The sequence below is a fragment of the Mustelus asterias genome, chromosome 14, assembly GCF_964213995.1.
Source record: "Mustelus asterias chromosome 14, sMusAst1.hap1.1, whole genome shotgun sequence".
NCBI lineage: Eukaryota > Metazoa > Chordata > Chondrichthyes > Carcharhiniformes > Triakidae > Mustelus > Mustelus asterias.
The window spans coordinates 85,667,084-85,694,072 of NC_135814.1; the positions used below are offsets into that span (position 1 = coordinate 85,667,084).

At 44.3% G+C, this 26,989-nt stretch overlaps 1 protein-coding gene across 1 annotated transcript in view; it reads right to left on the bottom strand.

The window, feature by feature from the left end:
* The window catches only part of LOC144503414 (nmrA-like family domain-containing protein 1), a gene marked incomplete at its 5' end in the record, with an annotated part of 119,909 nt that extends 92,924 nt beyond the window's left edge, over window positions 1-26,985 (bottom strand). The window contains one exon of the mRNA XM_078227722.1: window positions 26,970-26,985. Coding sequence (XP_078083848.1) covers window positions 26,970-26,985 — 16 coding nt within the window. The remainder of the gene's footprint in view (window positions 1-26,969) is intronic.
* Window positions 26,986-26,989: the final 4 nt, after the last annotated feature.

Genomic DNA, 26,989 nt, shown 5'->3' on the forward strand with positions numbered 1-26,989 from the left:
ACACTGAGGTACATGGCCATTGCGCCTAACCAGGACAGCTTTTGGACTGTGCGAGGAAACTGGAGCACCCGGTGGAAACCCACGCAGACACGGGGAGAACGTACAAACTCCACATAGACAGTGACCCAAGCTGGGAATCGAACCCAGGTCCCTGGCGCTGTGAGACAGCACTGTTAACCACTGTGCCACCATGCCTCCCCGTTACAATAAGCTGAAGCAGCACCAGGTTTCTGTCAGGGTGCTGTGGCCTGTCCCTATCAACTGAGCAGGCAGCCACAGATGAGATCAATCGTAGAAGGTTGTATAGAGTGCAAGCCTGAACCCTGATATTTTCCCAGCTACAACCCCTTCCATTGCTCTGACTGGCAAAGGTTCCACAACTGCACTGAGCATTCATTTCCTGATGGGTTGTATCATAGTAGGGGAAAGGACATAGTGAAGAAAAGCTTGTGAATGTGGGTACCTTAGCCCGGCAACAGATGTCTATATATTGACTTGTGTGGAGAGATAGTTAAGATAGTGGTTTCCAGAACCCCCGTAGATATAGCTGGTTAATAGGCAGGACCAAAATGGAAGGAACATATTCTTGCGGTTACCATTCCACCAGAACTTATCTACTAAAACTGGGTACTGAAAACAAAACTGTTTCAACTGACCTATTCAACTCACTGGACCCATATCATCAGTTGCCAAAGTTATAATTTCCTCCAACACGCAAGCGCAACACCAGCTTGAACTTATATAGAATGTCCCAAGGTGCTTTAATGACTCAAAATTCACCGCTCTCCAGGGAAGAGAATTCCACACAGTACTAACCCTCTGAGAAAAAAGATTTCCTTATCTCAATTTTAAATGGGAGGCCTGTAATTTTTTTTAACTCTGTCCTCTCACTCTAGACTTTCCCAGAAGGGGAAACATTCTCTCAACATCCACCGTCAAATGCCCTCAGAATCTTATAAGTTTCAATAAGATCATCTTTCATCCTTCTAAACTCCAATGGGTATAGGCCCAATCTTTCCTCATATTAAAACCCCTGCATCCCAGGAATCAGTCAAGTGAAGCTTCACTGAGCTGCTTCTAATGCAAGTATATTCTTTCTTAAGTCAGGAGACCAAAACTGTACATTGTACTCCGCATGAGGTCTAACTAAGGCTCAATACAGCCATAGCAACACTCCCCTACTTTTATACTCAATTTCCCTTGCAATAAATGATGATGTTCCATTTGTCCTCCTAATCACTTGCATACTAATTTATCAGCATAGAATAGAATCATAGATTGGTATGGCACAGAAAAAGACCCTTCAGCTCAGCGTGTCTGCGTGACTCTTTCAAAAAACAATCCAGTTAGCTCCATTCTTGCGCTCTTTCCTATGCTTCTACATTTTTTTGTTCTTCAGGTATTTCTCGAATTCTCTTTGGAAGGCTGCTATTGAATCTGTATCCACCATCCCACCAGGCAGCATGTTCCATAGAATCCTAGAATCCCTACAATATAGAAGGAGGCCATTCAGCCCATCGAGTCTGTACCGACCACGATCCCACCCAGGCCCTATTCCCATAATCATAAGAACATAAGAACTAGGAGCAGGAGTAGGCCATCTGGCCCCTCGAGCCTGCTCCGCCATTCAATAAGATCATGGCTGATCTTTTCGTGGACTCAGCTCCACTTACCACCCGCTCACCATAACCCTTTATTCCTTTACTCTTCAAAAATTTATCTACCCTTGCCTTAAAAACATTCAATGAGGTAGCCTCAACTGCTTCACTGGGCAGGGAATTCCACAGATTCACAACCCTTTGTGTGAAGAAGTTCCTCCTCAACTCAGTCCTAAATCTGCTCCCCTTTATTTTGAGGCCATGCCCCCTCGTTCTAGTTTCACCTGCCAGTCAAAACAACTTTCTTCCTTCTATCTTATCTATTCCCTTCATAATCTTATATGTTTCTATAAGATCTCCCCTCAGTCTTCTGAATTCCAATGAGTATAGCCCCAGTCTACTCAGTCTCTCCTCATAAACCAATCCTCTCAACTCCAGAATCAACCGAGTGAAGCTCCTCTGCACCCACTCCTGTGCCAGTATATCCTTTTTCAAGTAAGAAGACCAAAACTGTTCACAATACTCCAGGTGTGGCCTCACCAGCACCTTATACAGCTGCAACATAACCTCGCTCTTTTTAAACTCTATCCCTCTAGCAATAAAGGACAAAATTCCATTTGCCTTCTTAATTACCTGCTGCACCTGCAAACCAACTTTTTGTGATGCATGCACAAGGTCAACCAGGTCCCTCTGCACAGCAGCATGCTGCAATTTTTTACCATTTATTCCTACCAAAATGGATAATCTCCCATTTACCAACATTGTACTCCATCTGTCAGACCCTCGCCCACTCACTTAGACTATCTACATCCCTTTGCAGACTTTCAGCATCCTCTGCACACTTTGTCTGCCACTCATCTTAGTGTCATCTGCGAATTTTGACACACTACATTTGGTCCGCAACTCCAAATCATCTATGTAAATCGTAAACAATTGTGGTCCCAACACTGATCCCTGAGGCACACCACTAGTCACTGATCGCCAACCAGAAAAACACCCATTTACCCCCACTCTTTGCTTTCTGTTAGTTAACCAATCCTCTGTTAATGCTAATACATTACCCGTAACACTGTGCACCTTTATCTTATGTAGCAGCTTTTGGTGCGGCACCTTGTCAAATACCATCTGGAAATCCAGATACACATCCACAAGTTCCCCATTGTCCACTGCACATGTAATGTTCTCAAAGAATTCCACCAAATTAGTCAAACATGACCTGCCCTTCATGAACCCATGCTGCGTCCTCCAAATGCGACAATTTATATCCAGATGTCTCGCTATTTCTTACTTGATGATAGATTCAAGCATTTTCCCTACTACAGAAGTTAAGTTAACCGGCCTATAGTTACCCGCCTTTGGTCTACCTCCTTTCTGAAACAGTGGCGTCACATTTGCTGTTTTCCAATCTGCGGGAACCACCCCAGAGTCCAGCCAATTTTGGTAAATTACCACTAGTGCATTTGCTATTTCTCCCGCCATCTCTTTTAGTACCCTGGGATGCATTCCATCAGGGCCAGGAGACTTGTCTACCTTTAGCCCCATTAGCTTGCCCAACACTACCTCTTTCGTGATTATGATAGTTTCTAGCCTTCTTGTCATCAATTTTTGGCATATTGTTTGTGTCTTCCACTGTGAAGACCAACAGAAAATACCTGTTCAATGCCTCAGCCATTTCCTCATTTCCAGTTATTACATTCCCCTTCTCAATCCCACACATTTATCCTGCTAATCCCCCTGACACTGGGGTCAATTTAGCATGGCCAATCCATCTAATCTGCACATGTTTGGTCGGTGGGAGGAAACCGGAGCACCCGGAGGAAACCCACGCAGACATGGGGAGAACGTGCAAACTCCACACAGACAGTGACCAGAATTGAACCTGGGTCCCTATTGCTGTGAGGCAGCAGTGCTAACCATTATGCCACCATGTTGCCCAGCATGCCATTCCAAATCCTAACCATTCACTGTGTGGAAAGGTTTTTCCTCCCTTGAGGAGTTGGAAGTGGGTGTTGGATGAGGGGACTATAGCTTACGTTGTTGGTACATGGACTTTCAAAATGTGCTTGATATTGTACACATCAAGTTTGATGGCAAAACTGAAGCGCATGGAATAAATGTTGGAACAGCATGAATACAAAACTGGGTAAGTGTTGGAATGATGTGGAGGTGCCAGCGTTGGACTGGGGTAAACACAGTAAGAAGTTTAACAACACCAGGTTAAAAAACAGAGTTGTGAATAGCTTTTTTTCCAGACTGGAAGGATTCTTTTAATAATCATCTTAAATCAGTGCCCTCTGGTTATCCACCATGCAGCCACTGAAGACAGTTTCTCTTTATTTTTTCGAACAATTCATGATTTTAAATACCTCTATCAATTCCACTCTTAACTTTGTCTGCTGTAAGGACAATTCTAGCTTATCTAATATACTTATGTAACTGTAATCAGTCAGCCTTGGAACAATTCTAGTAAATCTCTTCAGTATGTGCTCCAAGCTTTCACATCTTCTCTAAACTGTGGTGTTTAAAATTGAATGTAATACTCTAGCTGGGGTCAGGTTTTATGTAGGTTTAGCATCATTTCCCAGTTTTTGTGCTTCATACCTAAATTTATAAAGCCCAGAATCCCACAGATTTTGCTGAATAATTCGTTAACCTGCCCAGTCATTTTCAAAGATTTGTGTAAAATGACCGAGATCTCTCAGTTTTTGCACTCCCTTTAAAAAGTTCGCTCGTATTTTCTCTCTTCCTTCTTCCTTCCAAAACCTGCATTGAATATAATTTGTCATATATCTTCCCACCGAGCGACCCATCAATTTCCTCTCGAAGTCTATTATTATCTTCCTCATCATTTATTAGATTTCCAAGTTCCAGATCAACTGCAAATCTCAAAATTGAGCCTTGTACCCTTCCCCAAGTCCAAACTATTCATGTAAATCAAAACAGCAGTGATCCTAGTACTGAACCCTTAGAAAACCACTGCATACTTCCTTCCAATCTGGAAAAAAAGCTATTCACAACTCTGTTTTCCAACACTTAAAAAGTTTAACAACACCAGGTTAAAGTCCAACAGGTTTATTTGGTAGCAAAAGCCACACAAGCTTTCGAAGCTCTAAGCCCCTTCTTCAGGTGAGACTCACCTTCTTCAGGTGAGACTCACCTGAAGAAGGGGCTTAGAGCTTCGAAAGCTTGTGTGGCTTTTGCTACTAAATAAACCTGTTGGACTTTAACCTGGTGTTGTGAAACTTCTTACTGTGTTTACCCCAGTCCAACGCCGGCATCTCCACATCATTCCAACACTTACCCAGTTTTGTATTCATGCTGTTCCAACATTTATTCCATGGGCTTCAGTTTTGCCATCAAACTTGATGTGTACAATATCAAACACATTTTGAAAGTCCATGTACCAACAACGTAAGCTATACTCCCCTCATCCAACACCCACTTCCAACTCCTCAAAAAATGTAATCAAGTTAGCCAATTTTCCCTCAACAAATCCATGCTGCCTCTCTATTAGCCCATGTTTGTCCCAATGGTCAAATGCAAACGTGAGAGGAGGGTAGCGACACTGCCTCCTTTTCGTTCATAGAGCAAAAGAGGGTTGAAGAAAGAAAGATTTATATGGCAAAGACCACAGAGAAAAGGATTATTTTTTTCATGTGAGTCCAGTGTCCAGAATCGAAGTCCAATGGTGTATTTCTTCACAAGAAGTGGGAAGGTTGAACTAATGCTGGATAATTCATGTTTTCATTAGAGTTAAATTCCACAATGAGATTGGCATGCGGAGATGAGCCAATCTTATCAGCAATGGTACAGAGGTCTCATAGAAACAGCGTAAATGGGGGCCAGGCATTCAAACTGGGTCAAAGTATCTTTTCAGTGCTGCTGCTGCTAAGTGGAGAAATGACAGACTGAGCTATGGAGGGAGCAAGAGAGTATGAGTGGTTTTTCCAGCTGGAGATTCGTGTCACACAAGGCTGTTAAATGCCCCAGCTAGTTAAGAATTGAGGAAAGTTGCAGGGCTCTTTGTCCTAGCAGACTGGTTAAGTTTGGTTGGCAAATATGAGTTCAGAAATGCAGATGACCTTTATATAGTCCATTTTGAACATGGTCTCTGCAATCTACAGAGATGTTATTACAGGTCTCTTCAGAGATAGTGAGGTACCAATTTCATAGAATCCCTACAGTGCAGAAGGAGGCCTTTCGGCCCATTGAGCCTGTACTGACAACAATCCCATCCAGGCCCTACCCCTGTAACCCCACATATTTACCCTAGTCCCCCTGACACTAAGGGACAATTTAGCATGGCCAATCCACCTAAACCGCACATCTTTGGACTGTGGGAGGAAACCAGAGCACCCGGAGGAAACCCACGCAGACATGGGGAGAGCATGCAAATTCCACACAGTCACCCGAGGCTGGAAACCCACACGTGTCTGCATGGGTTTCCTCTGGGTTATGTTTCCTCCCATAGACCAAAAGACATGCTGGTTAGGTGAATTGGCCGTGCTAAAGTCTCCCTCAGTGTACCTGAACATGTACTGGAGTGTGGCGACTAGGGGATTTTCACAATAACTTTATTGCAGTGTTAATGTAAGCCTACTTGTGACACTAATAAATAATAACAAATAAAGTCAGTGTGGGTAGGGATGGCAAATTTTGTTCCCCAAAGGACATTAGTGAACCAGTTGGGTTTTTATGTCAATTTGCTAGTAATGTTCACCCTTACTGAGACTGGTTTTACAATTCCAGAATGATTTATTTAATTGAATTTGAACTCTCCAGTTGTTGTGGTGCAAATTGAACTCATATCTTTGGGTCATTAATCCAGGCCTTTGGATTACTAGACCAGTAACATAACAACTATGACATAATTCCCTATTGCCCATTATCTTAAAGACATGTAGCAGGTCATCCCCTCCTCCCACCCCAAGCCCTAGTTTGGCCAGCTCACCCTAACTCTCCCTTTGGTACCATCCCTGCAAACCCTCCCTGCACCCTGCCACAGGAGGAAGGGGTAAACAAAAAGGTCTGGCACACCTCCAAAGGGGCCGTTCAGAATGCCAATTAAAATACTATGAAAGTAGCTCATCCTGCTACAGTCAGGACCATGAAAACCAGAGCTTTAAAAAAAAGAAACACGATGTCGAAATGTCTCATATTGTACAAAATTAGCATAAACAAGATCAAAGTATGCAGTCATTTTCACTGCTTTATGCAGTTCTTCAAAGTCTGTAACTGTAATCTAATCATCCTCTAGGAACCCATTTCACCCCAAGCCACAGGTAACTGCTATTAAAGTGAAAAACTGAATGAAATTTATATTCTGTATCGAATTTGAAACAGCCAGACAGTAGCAGGGACAGTTTCTTTATTGTGTACACTAATTAGCGTCATACTCCAACATTCATGAAAGGGATTGACACGCTGGGATTCCATTCCTTGCTGCTTCCTAACAAGCTGTTTCCAAGACTGGCAAATATCGCAAACACAGGGAGACAATCATCAGTCTCCGAGGAAACCAAAGCATCCAACTCTTCTGACCTCTGCTGCTATAGTAACAAAACTGGTCAACAGAGTGCGTGCTAAAGGCAGATCAATGGGACTGAGATGCTGAAAGATGACATCTGTTTAATCTGTCTTCTATTGCTCATGTTTCGTTTCTAAAGGCAAGATTTAAACTTCAATGCATTCACTATGTACACTTGTGATGCAAACAACTGTAGACACGACTAGCAATTGGCCTTTTAAGATGTAACAAAGCCTTCCTAAAGTATACTAGGCACTCAAAACTACGATCAATAAATTCTCAGCAACAACCGAAAATCACAAACCTCATTTTAACAATGCATGTAAACCAATAGACAGCATCAAATCCAGAGTTTTCAATGAGCTGGTATATAAATAGAGATTTCAGTCTGGAGCTTTTCTTTATCATGAAGCAATGCAAGGTGGTTGTAGCTGACTGGTGGGTGGGGAAAGGAAGATAGGAGGTACATTTGATTTATCAATATGAACAGCCTACCTATCCCTGTATCATATATAGACAAATTCTATGTACAGCTGTTCCAGGATCTGTTCACAATCAAAGGAACAAATGAACTGAGCCTATTAAGAAGAGCAGAATTCTCTTTGCGCCATTTCGTCAAATAATGAGGGAATAGTTCTCCATAATTTAAGACGTTCCCCCAGATAAAGCCATGATCCACAAGACTAAGAAAGAGTAATCCTCAAATTTGCAGTTTGGGCAGTAATCCATTGAAGAGGACTTGGCCACTCACTGGACCTGCCCAGTTATCATCCCTCTGGTTAAACTCTACATCAAGATTGTTCCACATTAAGATGTTCTGACATTGAACAATGTTAAAATTGCAGCGCCGTGCTTAGACCGATGAAAGTACCCAGGATCTATAAAGCAGAGCCACTATCCATTAGCATACATCTTTGCGAAGTATAATATCTTCAGATTAAAGTGGCTTTTCTTTATTGAACAATCAACTTGACTACCATTAAATGTTGCTGCCCAAAATAATAAATAAATGTTTGTCAAAAATATTCTGACAGCTGTTACCTTCTAGTACATCTTACATGTGGAGTACCGGACTATTACTAGTTGCAAAGCTCGCGTGAAGCCAGAAGTAGTAATAACAAACTAGTAACTACTTCTTTTCATTTTTACTGATAATTTATGATTCTGAAATTCCATTTTAAAGGATGCAATTTGATCCTGTCTTTTCTCCTCATAATTGTTATTAACTTCACCAACAAACTAAACCTTAGGGTAATCACAGAAACACAGAATAGTTGCATCACAGAAGGACACATTCATCCCAATGTGTTGTGCCAGCTCTCTCCAAGAGCAACTCCGTTAGTTCTGACCCCCAGCGTTTGCCCTATGGCTCTGCAATTTATTTTCTCTTTTCAGATAATTATCCAATACTCTTCTGAAAGTCACAATTGAATCTGCCTACTCCACTCTCTCAGGCAGTGCATTAAACATCCTAACCACTCACCGCGTAAAAAAGATATTTTCCTCAGGTCATCTTTAGTTCTTTTTTCCAGGCAACTTAAATCAGTGTCCTTTGATTCTCGATCCTTCTGTCAATGGGAACAGTTTCACTCTTATCTACTCATTAAACCTCCGCTCAACCTTCTCCAAGAAGACCAGCCCCAGCTTCTCCCTCACCCTTGGAATATTTCATATCAATCTTTTCTGCATCCTCTCTCATCATTCCTAAAGTGTGGTGTCCAGAATTGGACACGATACTCCAGCTGAAGACAAACCAGTATTTTCTCATGGTTCACCATAACTTTTGTACTCAATGCTTCTCTTGGTCCAGGATCCTGGAAAGCTTATTAAATGTTTTCTCAACCTGCACTTCCGCATTCAACAATCTGCACACTCCAAGTCCCTCTGTCCCTGCACCCTGCTTAGAAATGTACCCTGTATTTTATATTGCCTCTCCTCATTCTTCATCCCAAACTCTATTACTTCAATCTCCTCTACATTAAGTTTCATCTGCAATATATCTGCCTATCCTACCCGTCTACGCCCTCTTGAAGTCTATCCTCCTCACAGTTTGCAAGATTTCAAGCTTTGCATCAGCTGCAAATGTTGTAATTGTGCCCTGCACACCCAACTATTTGGCCATTAAGCAGAGAGCAAGAAAAGCAGATATCCGAATACCAATCCCTGGAGAACCCACACTATAAACCAGTCTCAAAACAATTCACCATGGCTCTCTGCTTCCTGTCACTCACTCAAGCCAACGATATCTCCATTCTGCCACTGTCCTTTTGAACTTTAACTTTGATGACAAGTCTGTTATGTGGCATTTTACAAAATTCATTTGGAAGTCCAAATACACCACATCAATCACATTACCCTCTCTGTTACTTCATCAATATAATTAATCCAGTTAGCTAAACACAAAACAAAAACATCGCCTCCCCCAATTAATTGGCTCACCCCCAATTAATTATTTTCACTCTGGATTTTTCCCTGTACTCTTCCACAGCCAAATTAAACTTTATGATATTATGATCACTGTCTCCTAAATATTCACCTACTGACACTTGAACCATTTGACTGCTGCATTCCCTAGAACCAGATGTTTCCTTCTTCATTGGACCAGAAACATGCTGATCAAAATTCTCCTGAACACACTCTAGAAACTCTTCTCTATCTCTGCTCTGTACACCATGGCCACCCCAAACTTTACTGAGGAAAATTAAAAACCACATTATAACTGTATAGTTTTAGCACCTCTTTAATTTTCCTGCAAATGTGTCCCTCTGTATCTTCCCCACTAGTCAGCAGCCTATAAAATACAGCTAATAGTGTAATGTTACCTCTATTGATTCTGGCTCTAACCAAGCAGATTCTGTCCTTGACTCCTTTAGGACATATTCTATCTTAAACAGTGTAATATGCTCCTTAATCAATATATTGTCACCCTTTATTTCCTACCTTATCTTTTCTGAATACCTTACATCCAGAAATATTTAGTATCCAGCAGAGTCCTTTTTTGAGCCAGATCTCTGCTTTCTCCACAATATTATCTGTAGTTACAGCTCACCAACATCATTCACCACATTCTGTGTTCACTTACAATGCACAGTACTTTAAACCTTACTGCATTCCATATTACTTTGATTCCATTTAATGGGCAGAATTTTCCATTTGTTTGACTAAGTGCATTGGCAGGTAGTTCTGGCTGCACCCTTCCCGCTGTTCGGAATGGCAGGAACCCGTGACTGATTCTGCACTTGGAAGTTCATTAATCATCACAGGCAAGCATCTGGCTGATTCACCTGATGGGTCAGGAGCTGATTCATCCGCCTGCCATTAGTTGGTAAGTTCAAAGGTCCCGGTGCCATATGTAAATGCCAGGCTAACGCACTCATAACTCTCTCTCCAGCCCACTGCCTTCAGGAGAATCTTCAACATGTCAGGAAGATCTCTCTCCTTTGTAACTGACTTGGATGCTGTCCATTGTAGTGGCACCAACAAGTGAGTCTGTGTCTCAATACAGGGCCTTGTAGTCCACCAGAGTGGTCTTCCCACACTGCCCCATACTCTTCCTGGACTGAACCAATGTTACTTTGTTTTTGCTGGATGCCATTGCTCTGGGACCTCAAATGGTGCCCAAACTTAATCTAGCTTTCAGTACACCGTATTATTCTTTTATAATTGATTATTCCTATCATAGAGACCATAATGTCATAATCAAAAGACAAATATCAATATTGCAGCTCTGATCGTGTCTGAGCGACATGGTGGCACACTGGTTAGCACTGCTGCCTCACAGCACCTCACAGGTTTGATTCCAGGCTTGGGTCACTGTCTGTGCGGAGTCTGCACTTTCTCCCTGTGTCTGCGTGGGTTTCGTCCAGTTGCTCTGGTTGCCTCCCACAGTCCAAAAGATGTGCAGGTTAGGTGTATTGGCCGTGCTAAATTCGCCCTCAGTGTACCCAAACAGGCGCCGAAGTGTGGCAACTAGGGGATTTTAACAGTAACTTCATTGCAGTATTGAGGTAAGCATACTTGTGACACCAACAAATAAACTTTAAACTTGTCAGCGTTTAATGCACCCTTGTCAGGCTCCAGCTTCCCAGCTCTTGGTTTTCCCTCTGTCTTGCATTTTTTGTCATCCTCCTCCACCTCCTTGCCCTCTGCCTTCCACCATGCCTCTTTGTCCTTCTCCCATTGCCCCTGCACAACCTTTCTTCCCAACTGCCCCCCTAGTGTCTTCCCTTACCCCCCCCCCCCCCCGACCCTTACTCAGCCTTCCTTCCGCACTGCTCCCCTTGCCTTCATCAATTCCACCCTCACCTCACATCCATCCCCAGGCAAACTTCAAGTGGGTCAAAGTGGAGGCTGCATGAGTCCTGCAGCACAGTGCTGTCCAGACAGACAACGGTGTCAGGCACCAGGAGCAGAAAACCCCTACATTTCCCAACCCCAGGCACAGTACTGGGCAGAGTTGGTCAAAGTGGAAGCTATATGAATCCCGCAGCACAGTGGTGTCATTACAGAGAACGTCGGCATGGAGCAGAAGGGCACCACTGTACAGCCCCAGGAGTGTGGCGTCGAGTGTAACAAGAGTGGTGCAGCGTTATAGTAGGTACACTATGTATGTTGCACTCAGCTCGAAGTCACAAGTGAACTGAGGTCTGACTTTGTGCATGCCACTCATTTTCAAATGGATGTGAGGCAACAAAATTTCCCACTGGCGTGACATTGGAAAGCGTGAGGAGATTCCAGCGAGCAGCTGTTTTAATGAACATTCACGAAATGCAAATGATTGCGAATTGCATTCACGCCACCGGGCAGCGGGAATAATGAGCTGCCATTAACCCACCATTGGGAGAATTGCAAACTGTTTACTACGCTTGCTTGCTGCAAAATTCTCCACTCCCACTCGCCATGAAACCCACCTTGGGCAGAATGGAAAATTCCACCCAACACTCTCCATGGGCATTCAACTCCTCCAGAATAATGGTCACCAGTGGGACTCTGCTTGCTGTCTTCATTCGAGATGAAACCACTCTCAAGCTCCAGTGTGGTGAGGTAGCCTGCCAGCTTTTTTACAATTGGCTCCAAGGAGCAGGTCTTGGCTTTTGCATCACAATCAAAGCCCAGATTGAAGAGCAATACATTTCGGACATACTTCGATGCACATAGGACAGCCAATTAGCTTCTCACCCATAGCAGTGACCGTAATGAGCTTATTCTGTAACTTTGGCAGCACAATAAACCTGTTGGACTTTAACCTGGTGTTGTGAGACCAATTACTGTGCTTACCCCAGTCCAACGCCGGCATCTCCACATCTTTGTTATGATGTACACCTGGACTGTATCAAACAGCTCCCTTGAAATGTACTCCTCAGGCACTTGGAAGGTGATTTGCGGCCCAAGAGTCGGGTGAAACTTGCTGAAAATTATTTCCCACTCTAGTGCTATCTATCTCTCCCGATTTTTTGTGCATCTTGTTTTTCTCTTTCCTATTATCTCTTGGTTTCCATCCCCCCTGCCATGTTAGTTTAAATCCTCCCCACTAGCAGTAGCAAACCACTTCACAAGGGCAGTAGTTCAAGCTCTGTTCAAGTGCAACCCATCTCGGCTGTCTTTCCCTCCCCAGATTCACTGCCAAAGTCAATAGAGATGAAAAACATTTTAAATAAAATGTAACATTTATTTTTGTGAAAACTCTATTGCCACATATTGCCAACAGTGCTCAGATCATATTTTTTAATGCCATTTGACATCCTTTATTTGGCTCAGCAGTTTTTGCCCCCCCCCCAATATCTTTCCTGAAATGGTGACCCTTTGCTCAAGGCACTGCTTCCCTTAAGTATCTTGTCCCATGTGGCCATTATCAATTTAGAAGTCGAGACAGAGTGCAGTGCCGGGAGACTTCTTCACTGAGCCTCAGCTGTCCTCATACAACCTCCACATGCACACATGTACTTCCAGAAAGAGCCACTGGCTATTTCTCTGGAGCTGGAATCCTGACCAATTTTCCTTTCCCTACAAATTATAGCACCACTGCTGTCACTCTGTTGGTGATTATCCAACTCAACAGTCACCAGGTCAAATCTGGTGTTTGTGTTTCAGCTACTCATTCACATAAACTCACTCATCCCCTTTGGAAGGAGTGAGGGATTCCCATGTACGGTCTGACAGTTATGAAGGATAGAAATTGAGCCAATCTTTACGCACTTAATCCAAACTTTCAGACTGTTCCCATTTGTAGGGGAAGGAATGAAACCCCAGTTATTGCCCACTATTTGCATATGACTTAATACAATTAATGGAATCCTTTCCCACTCTTTAAATAGAAATTAGAGTTTAAATATACAATCCAAAATTTCAAAACAAACTAAATCAAATATTCTGTACAAGGCATTGCATTGTAATATTCCCCTCCTTTAGAATCCCTAATCATTTCTTCACATATGCATTTTTGTTAAAATGATCCAATATCCACCCACTTAATTTCAGAGATTTCCTTTCTCTTTAGCATTTGCTTTAAGACAGCAAGGTCAATCCGTAACCTTTTCTGATTCACACTTTTCACTGAGTGTACATTATGCAACAAGGAACCATTATCCACATAACATTCAGTGGGTACACAATCTTCAGTATGCCCACTGTACAGAATCTCACTTTAAAAATCTGACAATAGGATCCCATATTCTCTGTCTCTCAAGAGAAGTCTCACAACACCAGGTTAAAGTCCAACAGGTTTATTTGGTAGCACAAGCCACAAGCTTTCGGAGCGCTGCTCCTTCATCAGGTAAGTGGGAGTTCTGTTCCCCAGTCCAACAACGGCATCTGCACATCATGGCTCCCAAGAGAACCCAGAGCACAAAATGTCTGAACCCAAAGTACTTTTTAACAATCCTTTTTATTTTCTTAGCTGCCCAAGCTAAATAAAGGACAATATTCCTTCCCCATTCTCAGCCATCAGCAATATTATGAAACCAGCTGCACTGGAGTACTCCTCAAGAAGTTTAGCATGCGAAGCATCGCTAAAAATATCCTTTGGGTCACTTAAGGGTGGGAACTTAAATCTGGATAAATGCACATTTAACTTTCTTAATGTTTCATTTGTCCTTAAAGCATACTTTACTTTAGAATGTTTCATCATAGTACTGAACTACATCACATTGAAACTAGCATTTTGAAATAAAACAGGAAGTGCTGGAGGGTCTCAGCAGGTCTGACAGAGATAACCTTTCGAATTTGGATGGCCCTTCGTCGGAGCTGAAGACAAAGAAAATAGGACAAGATTTATACTGTAAGGGTGAGGGGGGGTTGTGTGATTGACCAAGATGTCATGGATGGAAAGACAAAAGGAATATAAATGGTGGTGATTAAGGCTGAGAATGGTGCTAATATTGTCCATCAAGAGATCAGAATGTGTAAATGTGCATTCCTTTTGTCTTTTTGTCTGTGGCATCTTGGTCAATTGTACAACACCCTCCCCCCCCCCCCCCCCCCCCCCGATTATCCAAATTTGAAACATTAGCTCCATTCTCTCTCCATAATTCTGTCAGGCCTGCTGAGATTTTTCAGCATTTTCTGTTTTTGATTCAGATTCCGGTATCCGCAGTATTTTACTCTTATTATAGTAAAAGTTTTGAACTGGGGGAGAAGGGATGAGAAGGGACTTGGCTGGACAGCGCTGCTAGAGGATAAATCAGTGGAAAACTATTGGGAAGCACTAAAAGGCAAGGTCTTGGGTCTAAAGAGATCAAGGGATATGGGAAGAAGGGGGGATCAGGATATTGAATTCGATGATCAACCATGATCAAAATGAATGGTGGGCAGGCTCAGAGGGCCGAATGGCCTACTCCTGTTTCTAGTTTCTATGTTTCTATCTGGTCTAGTTTAAATGCACAACCAGTTCAACAGGCCAGCCAAGCATCACAATTGCTCTGTCACAGATGGGGAGGTAACACTCTCCAAACAGAATTATTGGTTTAAAGTTATTCCAGAACGACTTTGCTCGATATCTAAACCAACATACTTAAAAACCTCACAAGTCTGGGCTCCCAATTTTAAATTTTTCTCTCATCTTATTCATAACGCATTTCCCAAATTCCGCAGTAAAACCCCATTGGAAGTCAACGTGCATCATGCAGAGATGCCTGCACATTTTCTTTATTATGCTAATAAAACATCGCGGGCGCAGCTTTTCATTGAATGCAACTTCTCTTCAGCAAAAAAGATCTCACCAAAACAATGCCGTACTCTGAAAGCATCATTCAGGCCATAGACAAACTTGTTTAGTTTACAGTTTTTCTTCTGCATTTGCTGCCTCTTTTGGGCAGTTTCAGAAACATTTGTCTCTGAACTGAGCTGCTCTATAGAAATGCAATTTTTACGTTAATTGACCTAGATTCCCGTAAGCGGCCAAATGAGTTAGAAGGAGTTTTAACGTTACTTTTCCAGCTGTGGGAGAAGCTACTTAGCATCTGTAGCAACCAGTTGCTCTTCAAAATCCCTAGCACTAGCCTCGCTTTAGCCTTATAAGTCACATTAGCAAAGGTGAATTTGCATCAAAAATGCCCATGTGACAATGCAGGTTGTCCCTTATCTGATCCCTCAGAATGAACTCCAAATTCTCTCTAACGATCTAACACGGAGACTGTTTTGCCTCTCCCTCCTCTTGAGTTTATCTTCAAGTTTATCAGCAGCCACCAAAACTTCATGATCATGAGGACTTCTGCTTCTAGTTCTGCTTCTATGGGTGGCACGGTGGTTAGCACTGTTGCCTCCCAGTGCCAGAGACCCGGGTTCGATTCCCGGCTTGGGTGACTGTCTGCGGAGTTTGCCCATTCTCTCCATGTCTGCGTGGGTTTTCGCCGGGTGCTCTGGTTTCCCCCCACAATCTGAAAGATGTGCTGGTTAGGTGCCATGCTAAATTCTCCCTCAGTGTACCCGAACAGGTGCCAGAATGTGGCAACTAGGGGATTTTCACAGTAAATTCATTGCAGAGTTAATGTAAGCCTATTTGCGACACTAATAAATAAAATCTGGACTGATCTGTGACACTTATTTCAGTGTCCAATCTATTCAAAATAAGGATTCTCCTTTCACTTTTCCGTCAACCAGGACTATTACCTATTGCACCACTGGAGGCTCTTCATTTATTTACTGATGCAAGAGTTAATTCCAGACCCACTGATATAATTGCACAATTTCTTACTCTCCACTCTTTCCCTTCATTCTGCCAATCCAAGGACCTCACATCTTGGCCATCATATTGATCATTCAACAAATATTTAAACTTTCCAATAGTTTTTGCTGCGATATCTCACAATTGTCGTACCCCTCTATTCATTATACTCCTCTGGAATATACATCACCCTTGTACTCAATTTGAACAGTTGGATTGTAGATATGATTGCTCTGTCATGTGTGTCACGATCAGTCATATTACCACTATCCAGTCCCTAATCCAGCTCAATCTGTTCCTCAGGGCCCTCAACACAAGACACATAATCATTTCAGGTACAAGGTGCTTATTTATTTCTACCTGTCTCTCAGGTCCACAATTTTGTAATGAATTCCAGGTCATTTCCATTCCCCTTGACCCCCTATTTTAGAATACACTTAATAACCCAAATTAAATTCTGTCTCAGATGGTCTTATACGATGTCTCAGTGCTCTCTAAATTTTCTCTGAGATCTCGGCAGTGATAAAAGGCCGTTTCCCTCCATGTGAAGCAGTCAAATGTACAGTAAAAAGCAGAACTACCGGTACTACCTTCTTGCTCAGGGCAACTAACTCACAGCACAGATGGCAATTGGGATTTTGCCCACAGACTAATTGATAGGGACTATACGCCGCAATCATCCAGCCTAAATTCTTTATATGACTCAGTCATGTTGTCAACTTGCAGTCTGGTTTATCAGCAAACATTTTATACAGAATAGAGTCCACTGCTGAAAGGACTTCGAGCTGCGATATTGATGATCATGATGTTCATATTTTTATATGTCACTAAACTTTCTTTCTTTATCAGTCAGAATCTTCGCTGGTGTCTCAAGTTTGCTCCCTAACTGCTTCTCCACGATTTTGTCATTAATTAATGTCCTTTTTTAAATATGGTGACAGGAAGATTAAATCTTGTCGCCAGGTCGATGAAATGTGGAATAAAAATATTTCTTGTAGGTAGTTGTCTAGGTGGGGGGGTCTTTGATTATGCTGGCTGCTTTTCCGAGGCAGTGGGAAGTGTTAATGGAGTCAATGGATGGGAGGCTGGTTTGCGTCATGGGCTGGGCTACGTTCACAACCCTTTGTAGTTTCTTGCGGTCTTGGACAGAGCAGGATCCATACCAGGCTGTGATACAACCAGAAAGAATGCTTTCTCTGGTACATCTGTAAAGGTTGGTGAGAGTCATAGCAGACATGCCAAATTTCCTTAGCCTCATGAGGAAGTAGAGGTGTTGGTGGGCTTTCTTAACTATAGCGTCGGCATGGAGGGGTCATGACAGGTTGTTGATGATCTGAACACATAGAAACTTGAAGCTCTCGATCATCTCCACTTCATCTCCTTTGATGTAGAGATCCACTACGTTTCTGAAGTTGGTGACTATTTCCTTCGTTTTACTGACATTGAGGGAGAGATTATTGTCATCGCACCACTTCACCAGATTCTCTCTCTTTCCTGTACTCCATCTCAACATTGTTTGCGATCCGACCCACTACATGGTGTCATCAGCAAACTTGAAAATGGAGTTGGAGCGGAATTTGGCCACACAGTCATAGCTGTAGAAGCAGTATAGTACGGGGCTGAGGACCAACATTGCGGGGCACCAATGTTGAGGATAATCATGGAGGAGGCGTCATAGAATCCTTACAGTGCAGAATCAGGTTATTTGGCCCATTGAGCCTGCACCGACCACAATCCCACCCAGGTCTTATCCCTGTAACCCCAATGATTTACCCTACTAGTCCCCCTGACACTAAAGGGCACTTTAGCATTGCCAATCAACCTGGCCCACACATCTTTGGAGTGTTGGAGGAACCCGGAGCACCCAGAAGAAACCCACGCAGACATGGGGCGAACGTGCAAACTCCACATGGACAGTGACCCATGGCCAGAATTGAACCTGGGTCCTTGGCGCAGTGAGGCAAGAGTGCTAACCACCATGCCCTATGCAGCCTCATTACGGAGCTTTACTGATTGTGGTCTGTGGGAGGAGAGGGAGGAGTTATGCCCTAGGCCACAGCGTTTGGAGATGAGTTTTGTTCGGAGCTGTAGTCAATAAAAAGGAGTCTGACAAAGTGTCCTTATAACCCAGGTGTTCCAAGGTTGACTGTAGGACCAGGGAAATGGTGTCTGCTGTGGACCTTTTGGGGCAATAGATGAATAGTGGATCCAGGCAATCTGGGAGACTGGAGTTAATGTGTGCCATGACTAAATTTTCGAAGTACTTCGTGATGCTGGATGTCAGAGCCACCGGGTGGTAGTCATTAAGGCACACTGCCTGGCTTTGTTTTGGCATGCAATTCACTACATTATCACTACAAATCACACCTGAACCATCTATTAATTGTTCCATGATTCATTCTACCATTATTTTTACTCCAATTCTTTCTTCTGATGTAACAGTGAAATCTGCCAAACATGCTTTCATCCCCATTCTGTCTGTCTTCAATCGAAGATTGTATTGACAGCTGCAGCTAGTATCTGGACCATTTTGGAATCTGGTATTCATTGAGTCTTCGATTATTTGTGTCACTGCAGAATGGCTCATTTGTTCCATGAAGATTGAAGGATAGGACTGTTGCCCCAGAAATTATTTTAAGGCAACTGGCATCTGATTGAATAGGGTTTCCTTCTCTGAGAACCAAACACCAATTAGAACCAGATGTCTGCCCATTTGAAAAAGCGTTAATTTAAATTGAATTTTGTCCATCTTTTATACAATTTGAGGAAGTCTATGCATTTTCTGAAATCTATCAAATTCTGACCATGCCTGATAGGTGTTTAACAATCTTCTTTCTTGTAGATGTCATCCAAAATCTCTTAAAGTTGGTTCAAATCTTCGTCATTATTCAATGGTACGCACTCATCTCATAAAATACTTTATCTCTGATTTTACTTCTTATGAGAAGCGACAACGCTGAGGCAATTACTTGTTTCTTTAACCCATGTCCACCTACCCACTTCACTCTTCTGCTGGTCGTATGGTTCAGACACCGACATCATCAGAGGGTAATCATTATGCCAGCAATTTACATTTGGTATTTTTGCCATTTTCCACAACAGTCACTAGGATTTTCATAGAATCATAGAATCCCTACAGTGCAGAAGAGCCCATTTGGGCCATCGAGTCTGCACCAACTCTTTGACAGGTATCTTACCTCGGCTCTCTTTCCCCACTCTATTCCTGTAACCCCACAATTACCACGGCTAATACATCTAACCTTGGGACACTAAGAGCCCGATTTTATCATCATCAAGTTTCGCCCGTTTTCGGGCGCGTAAACTTGATAAAGTCGGGCGTGAGGGATGTAGCGCAATCTGCACCCGCCTCCGCGCCGGCTCCCCCCTTTACCAAGGCCCGAAAATGGCCGCGATTGGGACCGGGCCTGAAACAGGCACAACGGCCATTTAAATGCATTTGCATACATTTAAATTGACTTGATGGGCTGCACGCCCAATCTTACCGGCACTTCCCCCTTTACCATTGCGTTCACCCATCCAGAATCAGTGTGAAATAGACATGCTCTACAAAAGTCCGATTCGGACGCTTCAGTTAGTGAGGAGGTAAGTGCCCAGCGTCCGACACCTCTCTTCTTGAGAGCGGTGCGGAGTGGGAAGGTTGGGTCCGCTGCCACTCTGCCTGAGATCAGTGGGGGGGGAATGGGGCGATCCACTGCCACTCTGCCTGAGATCAGTGAGGGGGAAGGGGGGGGGGTTTCTGCCACTCTGCCTGAGATGGGTGGAGGGGAGGGGGGGAGGGGCCTGCAATCGGTCTGGGTGGCAGAGGGGGTGGGGGGGTAAGGGGGTCAGTAATGTTGGGGGGGTTGGGCAATGTATGTGGGCCAGGGGGAGGCATTATCCGGCCCGGGAGCGATGTGGCAGGGGAGCCGCATTCTATCTTTTTTTTCTGCGCATGTGCAGTTGAGGGCACTGATCGAAGCTGCAGGATTTCGGGCGCGTTGGGCCCCGCCCACAGGCTCCTGTAGCACGATTCGGAATTGCTGATATTTTTTCATATGGCGGCGCCTGAGAACTGGTCTAAAAATCGGATCTGAAACACTCCCAGTTTCAAGTCCGCCCAGCACTTAGAATCAAAATGATAAAATAAGGCCCTAAAGGCCAATTTAGCATGGCCAGCCAACCTAACCTGTACATCTTTGGATTGTGAGAGGAAACTGAAACACTCGGAAGAAACCCATGCAGACACAGGGAGAACGTGCAAACTCCACATAGACAGTCCCCGAAGCTGGAATTGAACCCGGGTACCTGGCACTGCGAGGCAGCAGTGCTAACCACAGTGCCACCATGCTGCCCTAAATTTTAGTTTACTGTCCAAAAGAAAATCTTTTAGTTTCTAACCTTTACCTTTAGGCAACCATTCTTGCCTGCTTGTTATAATCTAGAAAGCTATAAAGGATAGAACTGGAGCCGGCAGGAACTGAAGAATGTAGATTGCGGGCAGATGTTTGAGGGCAAATCAACATCTGGCATGTGGGAGGCTTTCAAGTGTAAGTTGATAGGGATTCAGGACCGGCACATTACTGTAAGGATGAAGGATAAGTATGACAATTTTTGGGAACCTTGGATAACGAGAGGTATTGTGAGCCGAGTCAAAAAGAAAAAGGATGCATTTGTCAAAGCTAGGGGGCTGGGAACACACGAAGCAAGTGTGGAATACAAGGAAAGTAGAAAGAAACTTCAGCAAGGAATGAGGGCTAAAAGGGGTCACGAAAAAGCATTGACCAGCAGGATTAAGGAAAATCCCAAGGCTTTTTCATAGAAATCATAGAAACCCTACAGTGCAGAAGGAGGCCATTCGGCCCATCGAGTCTGCACCGACCACAATCCCACCCAGGCCCTACCCCCACATATTTACCCGCTAATCCCTCTAACCTACGCATCTCAGGGGCAATTTTTAACCTGGCCAATCAACCTAACCCGCACATCTTTTATACATGTATAAAGAGCAAGAGGGTAGCCAGGGTGAGAGTTGGCCCACTCAAGGACAAGAGAGGGAATCTATGCGTGGAGCCAGAGCAAATGGGCAAGGTATTAAATGAGTACTTTGCGTCAGTATTCACCAAAGAGAAGGACTTGGTGGATGATGAGTCTGGGAAAGGGTGTGTAGATAGTTTGAGTCATGTTGAGATCAGAAAAGAGGAGGTATTGGAGTTCTTGAGAAACATTAAGGTAGATAAGTCCCCAGGGCCTGATGGGATATACCCCAGAATACTGAGGGAGGCAAGGGAGGAAATTGCTGGGGCCTTGAGAGAAATCTTTGTATCCTCACTGGCTACAAGGGAGGTCCCAGAGGATTGGAGAATAGCCAATGTTGTTCCTTTGTTTAAGAAGGGTAGCAAGGATAATCCAGGTAATTACAGGCCAATGAGCTTTACATAAGTGGTAGGGAAATTATTGGAGAGGATTCTTCGAGACAGGATTTATTCCCACTTGGAAATAAGCGGATTAGTGAGAGGCAACATGGTTTTGTGAAGGGGAGGTCATGTCTCACGAACTTGATCGAGTTTTTCGAGGAAGTGACGAAGATGATTGATGAGGGTAGGGCAGTGGATGTTGCCTACATGGACTTCAGTAAGGCTTTTGATAAGGTCCCTCATGGCAGACTGGTGCAGAAGGTGAAGTCACACGGGATCAGAGGTGAGCTGGCAAAGTGGATACAAAACTGGCTCAGTTAAAGAACAGTAACAGTTTTAACAACACCAGGTTAAAGTCCAACAGGTTTATTTGGTAGCAAATGCCATTAGCTTTCGGAGCCCTGCTCCTTCCCTTCTCCTACAGCCAGCGAGACTTTAAGACTTGATTAGCTTTAAGACTTGATTAGCTGTAAAGATTCGCATTCTAATCAGTATTCTGTAAATTGATTTTGTGTCTCTGTGTGCCTCGTTTGGGAGCAGATATCCACTCCATCTGACGAAGGAGCAGCGCTCCGAAAGCTAATGGTATTTGCTACCAAATAAACCTGTTGGACTTTAACCTGGTGTTGTTAAAACTGTTACTGTGTTTACCGCAGTCCAACGCCGGCATCTCCACATCAGTTAAAGAAGACAAAGGGTTGCAGTGGAAGGGTGCATTTCTGAATGGAGGGCTGTGACAAGTGGCATTCCTCAGGGATCAGTGCTGGGACCTTTGCTGTTTGTAATATATATAAATGATTTGGAGGAAAATGTAACTGGTTTGATTAGTAAGTGTGTGGATGACACAAAGGTTGGTGGATTTGCAGATGGCGATGAGGACTATCAGAGGATACAGCAGGATACAGAACATTTGGAGACTTGGCGGAGAGATGGCAGATGGAGTTTAATCCAGACAAATGAGAGGTAATGCATTTTGGAAGGTCTAATACGGATAGGAAATATACAGTAAATGGCAGAACCCTTAAGAATATTGATAGGTAAAGGGATCTGGGTGTACAGGTACACAGGTCACTGAAAGTGGCAGCGCAGGTGGAGAAGGCATACAGCATGCTTGCCTTCATCAGCTGGGGCACTGAGTTTAAAAATTGGCAAGTCATGTTGCAGCTTTATAGAACCTTAGTTAGGCCGCACTTGGAATATAGTGTTCAATTCTGGTCACCACACTACCAGAAGGATGTGGAGGCTTTGGAGAGGGTACAGAAAATATTTACCAGGATGTTGCCTGGTATGGAGGGCATTAGCTATGAGGAGAGGTTGGAGAAACTTGGTTTGTTCTCACTGGAACGAAGGAGGTTGAGGGGTGATCTGATAGAAGCCTACAAGATTAAGAGAGGCATGGACAGAATGGATAGTCAGATGTTTTTCCCAGAGTGGAAGAGTCAATTGCTAGGGGGCACAGGTTTAAGGTGCGAGGGGCAAGGTTTAAAGGAAATGTACGAGGCAGATTTTTTACACAGAGGGTACTGGGTGCCTGGAACTTGTTGCCGGGGGAGGTAGTGGAAGCGGATACGCTAGTGACTTTTAAGGGGCGTCTGGACAAATACATGAAGAGGATGGGAATAGAGGGCTATGGTCTGCGTAAGGGTAGGGGGTTTTAGTTAAGTCAGGCAGCATGGTCGGTGCAGGCTTGGAAGGCTGAAGGGCCTGTTCCTATGCTGTAATTTTCTTTGTTCTTTGTTCAATCTTTACTCTTTTCTTAGCAATTATGTTCAGAGATACACATTACAAGCATGCACCCCCTCACCCCATAACCACAGTTTCAGTCAGTTCTTTTTTATAGGAATGTAAGTGAATCTCCAGTTCTTACCCACCACCTGCATACAAATGAATATAATTAATTTACAATTGGCTGACTTGAAATTAATTTATCCCCCTCGGGCTTTATTTTAATTGTTGAAATATTTATTTCCTCTCCCAACACAAATATTGCAGTAACATGAAAGGGTTTACGTGGAATGTCTTATCATTATAATTTGCCTGCAGCATTCATTACACTGAAAAAGCTACAATGGAAGAGAAGGTCATCATAATAGTAGTTTAAATGACAATTATATGGTAACATAACGATAGACTTCAACAAAGTGGTCATAAAAAACAAAAGGTCTACACTCTCAACAGTAACTTGCAAGTGAGTTCCAGAGACTAGGGCCAAGACAGCTGAATACTCTGGCAGCAAGTCAGAGCAAAGAGAGAATGGATGGTGCACAGCAACTCAGCACTGAAGGATCTAAAGCTACAGGAGATTATACACATATGGTTAAGGTGCAAAAGGATTTGGAGGTAACAAAGGGAGTTTATTTTCAACATGTTGGGGCAATTGGAGATCAACAAGGAAAGAAAGGGGGAGAACGCCTTAGGGCTCAGGGGGATGAGGATAATATGTTAACAGAGACCGAGGATCGGTTAACAAACAGAAAAATAGAATAGGAATAAGTTACTCATTTTTGGGATTTCAGGGTGTAATAAGTCAAGTCCAACACAGATCAGTGCTTGGGTCTCAGCCATTTACAATTCATATCAATGACTTGGATGACAAATTAAAAACAAAATAAAATGTTGGAAAAGCTCAGCAGGTCAGGCAGCATCTATGGAGAGAAACAAAGCTAACGAGGGCAATTTTGAGGTTGCGTTAGCGGTCCACAGGAATGCCGTTGCAGGTGGAAAATCCAGAGAGAATTGGGAAACACAAAGTGCCAACATGACAGTGCCAATCTGTGCCAAGCAATGCCACAGGCGAGTCACATGGGGAGGGGCTGTCCATTATCTGCAGTGTGGGGGAGAGCGCCAAGGCCAATGAGAGGGTAACTTGCAGGAACAGGAGTGGGGAAGTGGGCAGTGAGGGGGTAAACATCAGCAATACTTCTACGATGCTGGGGGTAGGGGGGCAAGAGAGAGCCCCCAATGATTGTGCAGTGAGGGTGGGGGAGAGCCCTGATACCTCTGTGGTCGGGGAGGGGGTGGCAGGTAGTTGAACTTCAATTCTGATCGTGGTGCCCTTTAAAGATGGCACTCCGATCTCTGTGGAGCTGGTCTTGCCAGCTCTATCAGGCCCCACCCGCTAGAGTGATGGCATAAACCCTGTCCACTAATTTATTTTACTCAGGGAGGCTCAAGATCTGGGGCGAAAACTAGTCTGTGCAGCTGGAGAGCTACACGCTGACTTTCAGTCAGAGCCTGAAACTTTGAAAAAATATGGGTAAATTCTGCCCAACGTTTTAGGTTGATGACTGGTCATCAGGACAGAGAGATGAGGGATTTGATTGTAATGTACCCAAATTTGTTTCAGAGAAAATTAACACACATGTATATCAAGCAATTAGGAAGGGAAATGGTATATTAGTCTTTATTGCAACGAGATTGGGGCGTAAGAGTAAAGAAGTTCTTGTTTCAATTATGTAGGACTCAGGTGAAATTACACTTGGGTACTGTGTACAGTTTTGGCCTCCTTACCCCAGGAAGGATATAACTGCCTTAAGGAGATTGCATCTAAGGTTCACTACACTGACCCCTGGAATGAGAGAGCTCTCCAATGAGAACAGTTTGTGCATTGGCCATGCTAAATTCTCCATCAGTGTACCTGGACAGGAGCCAGAGTGTGGCGACTGGGGAATTTTCACAGTAACTTCATTGCAGTGTTAATGTAAGCCTACTTGTGACACTAATAAATAAACTTTGAACTAAGCTTTAGATTGAGTTGAATAGGCCTATACTCCCTGGAGTTTAGAAGAATGAGAGGTGATTGCACAGATTTCATAGAAACATATAAAATTCTGGGATGGTTTAACAGGATATGTGCCAGAAGACTGTTTCATCTGTCAGGAGAATCATAACAATAGAGGAGCTGCCATTTGACCCATCATCAACTATGGTTCAGTTGGTAACACTCTGCCCCTGAATCACATGATTCTGGGTTCAAATCCCACTCCAAGGTTTGAGCATCAAAATCAAGGTTGACACTCTGTGGGAAATTCATTTTGAAAATCCCGCTAAAAAAAAGTAGGATTTACTCCAGTGTTTAAGCAAATTCGGCACTTAGAATTTTTTTTGGGAGAATCCCGACCAGTGAGTATGAGGTTATTACCATTCACAATGTAAAAGATTTCTTTCACACATCCCAATCTCTTGTCACAACATTAAATCTGTGTTTGCAAAGTGAATCAAGAAGTTGCACAGTGATTAAACGTTAATTTGCGATCCTGCTGACAGGTTTCCACATCTGTAGTATTTAACTTCTGATAAATGTCGAACACGTGGAAATAGGTAGATTTAACTCAATAATAAACGGGTCATTTTTATATATTCTCTTTAGCTGAAAAACTGTTTTGATAAATGTCAGTGTTACCTGGGGAAGGGGTGCTGAGATGCAGGTAGGGAGTGAATGGGTGACCCCGGAGTGAACTGGTGGATGGGGGAAGGGGGAGTGGATCCCAGAGGGGGGGTGGATCCCAGAGGGGGGGAGTGGATCCCAGAGGGGGGGGGGTGAATCCCAGAGGGGGGGGGTGGATCCCAGAGGGGAGGGGGGGTGGATCCCAGAGGGGGGGGGGGGATCCCAGAGGGGGGGGGGGGATCCCAGAGGGGGGGGGGGGGATCCCAGAGGGGGGGGGGGGGGGGATCCCAGAGGGGGAGGTGGATCCCAGGGGGGGAGGTGGATCCCAGAGGGGGGGATCCCAGAGGCGGGGGGGGGGGGTGGGGGGGTGGATCCCAGAGGCGGGGGGGGGGTGGATCCCAGAGGCGGGGGGTGGATCCCAGAGGGGGGGCTGGATCCCAGGGGGGGATCCCACAGCGGGGGGGATCCCGGAGGGGGAGGGGAGGGGAGTGGATCCCAGAGGAGGGGAGTGGATCCCAGGGGGGAGTGGATCCGGGGGGGGGGGAGGGGGGAGTGGATCCGGGGGGGGGGGGGGGGGAGTGGATCCCAGAGGAGGGGGGGGGGGCAATGGAACCCTGGATGCGAGGGAGGAGATCCCATGGGAGGGTCCCTGGGTGGGAGAGGATGAGGGGAGATCTTTGGGTCGGGGGGGAGATCCCTGGGGGAAGGGGGTGGATCCGGGGTGTGAGGGATGCGGATCGCGGGGTAAACACCCGGGAATGGATCACTCGGTGCGGGACAAGCGGGTGCATCCCGGGCTGGGAGTGGATCGCGGAAGCGGCCCTCGCTGTGCTGAGTGATCACTGAGGATCCAGTGGGTCGGATTCGGGAGTTTCTCACTCACCCGAGGCGCCAAAAACAGCG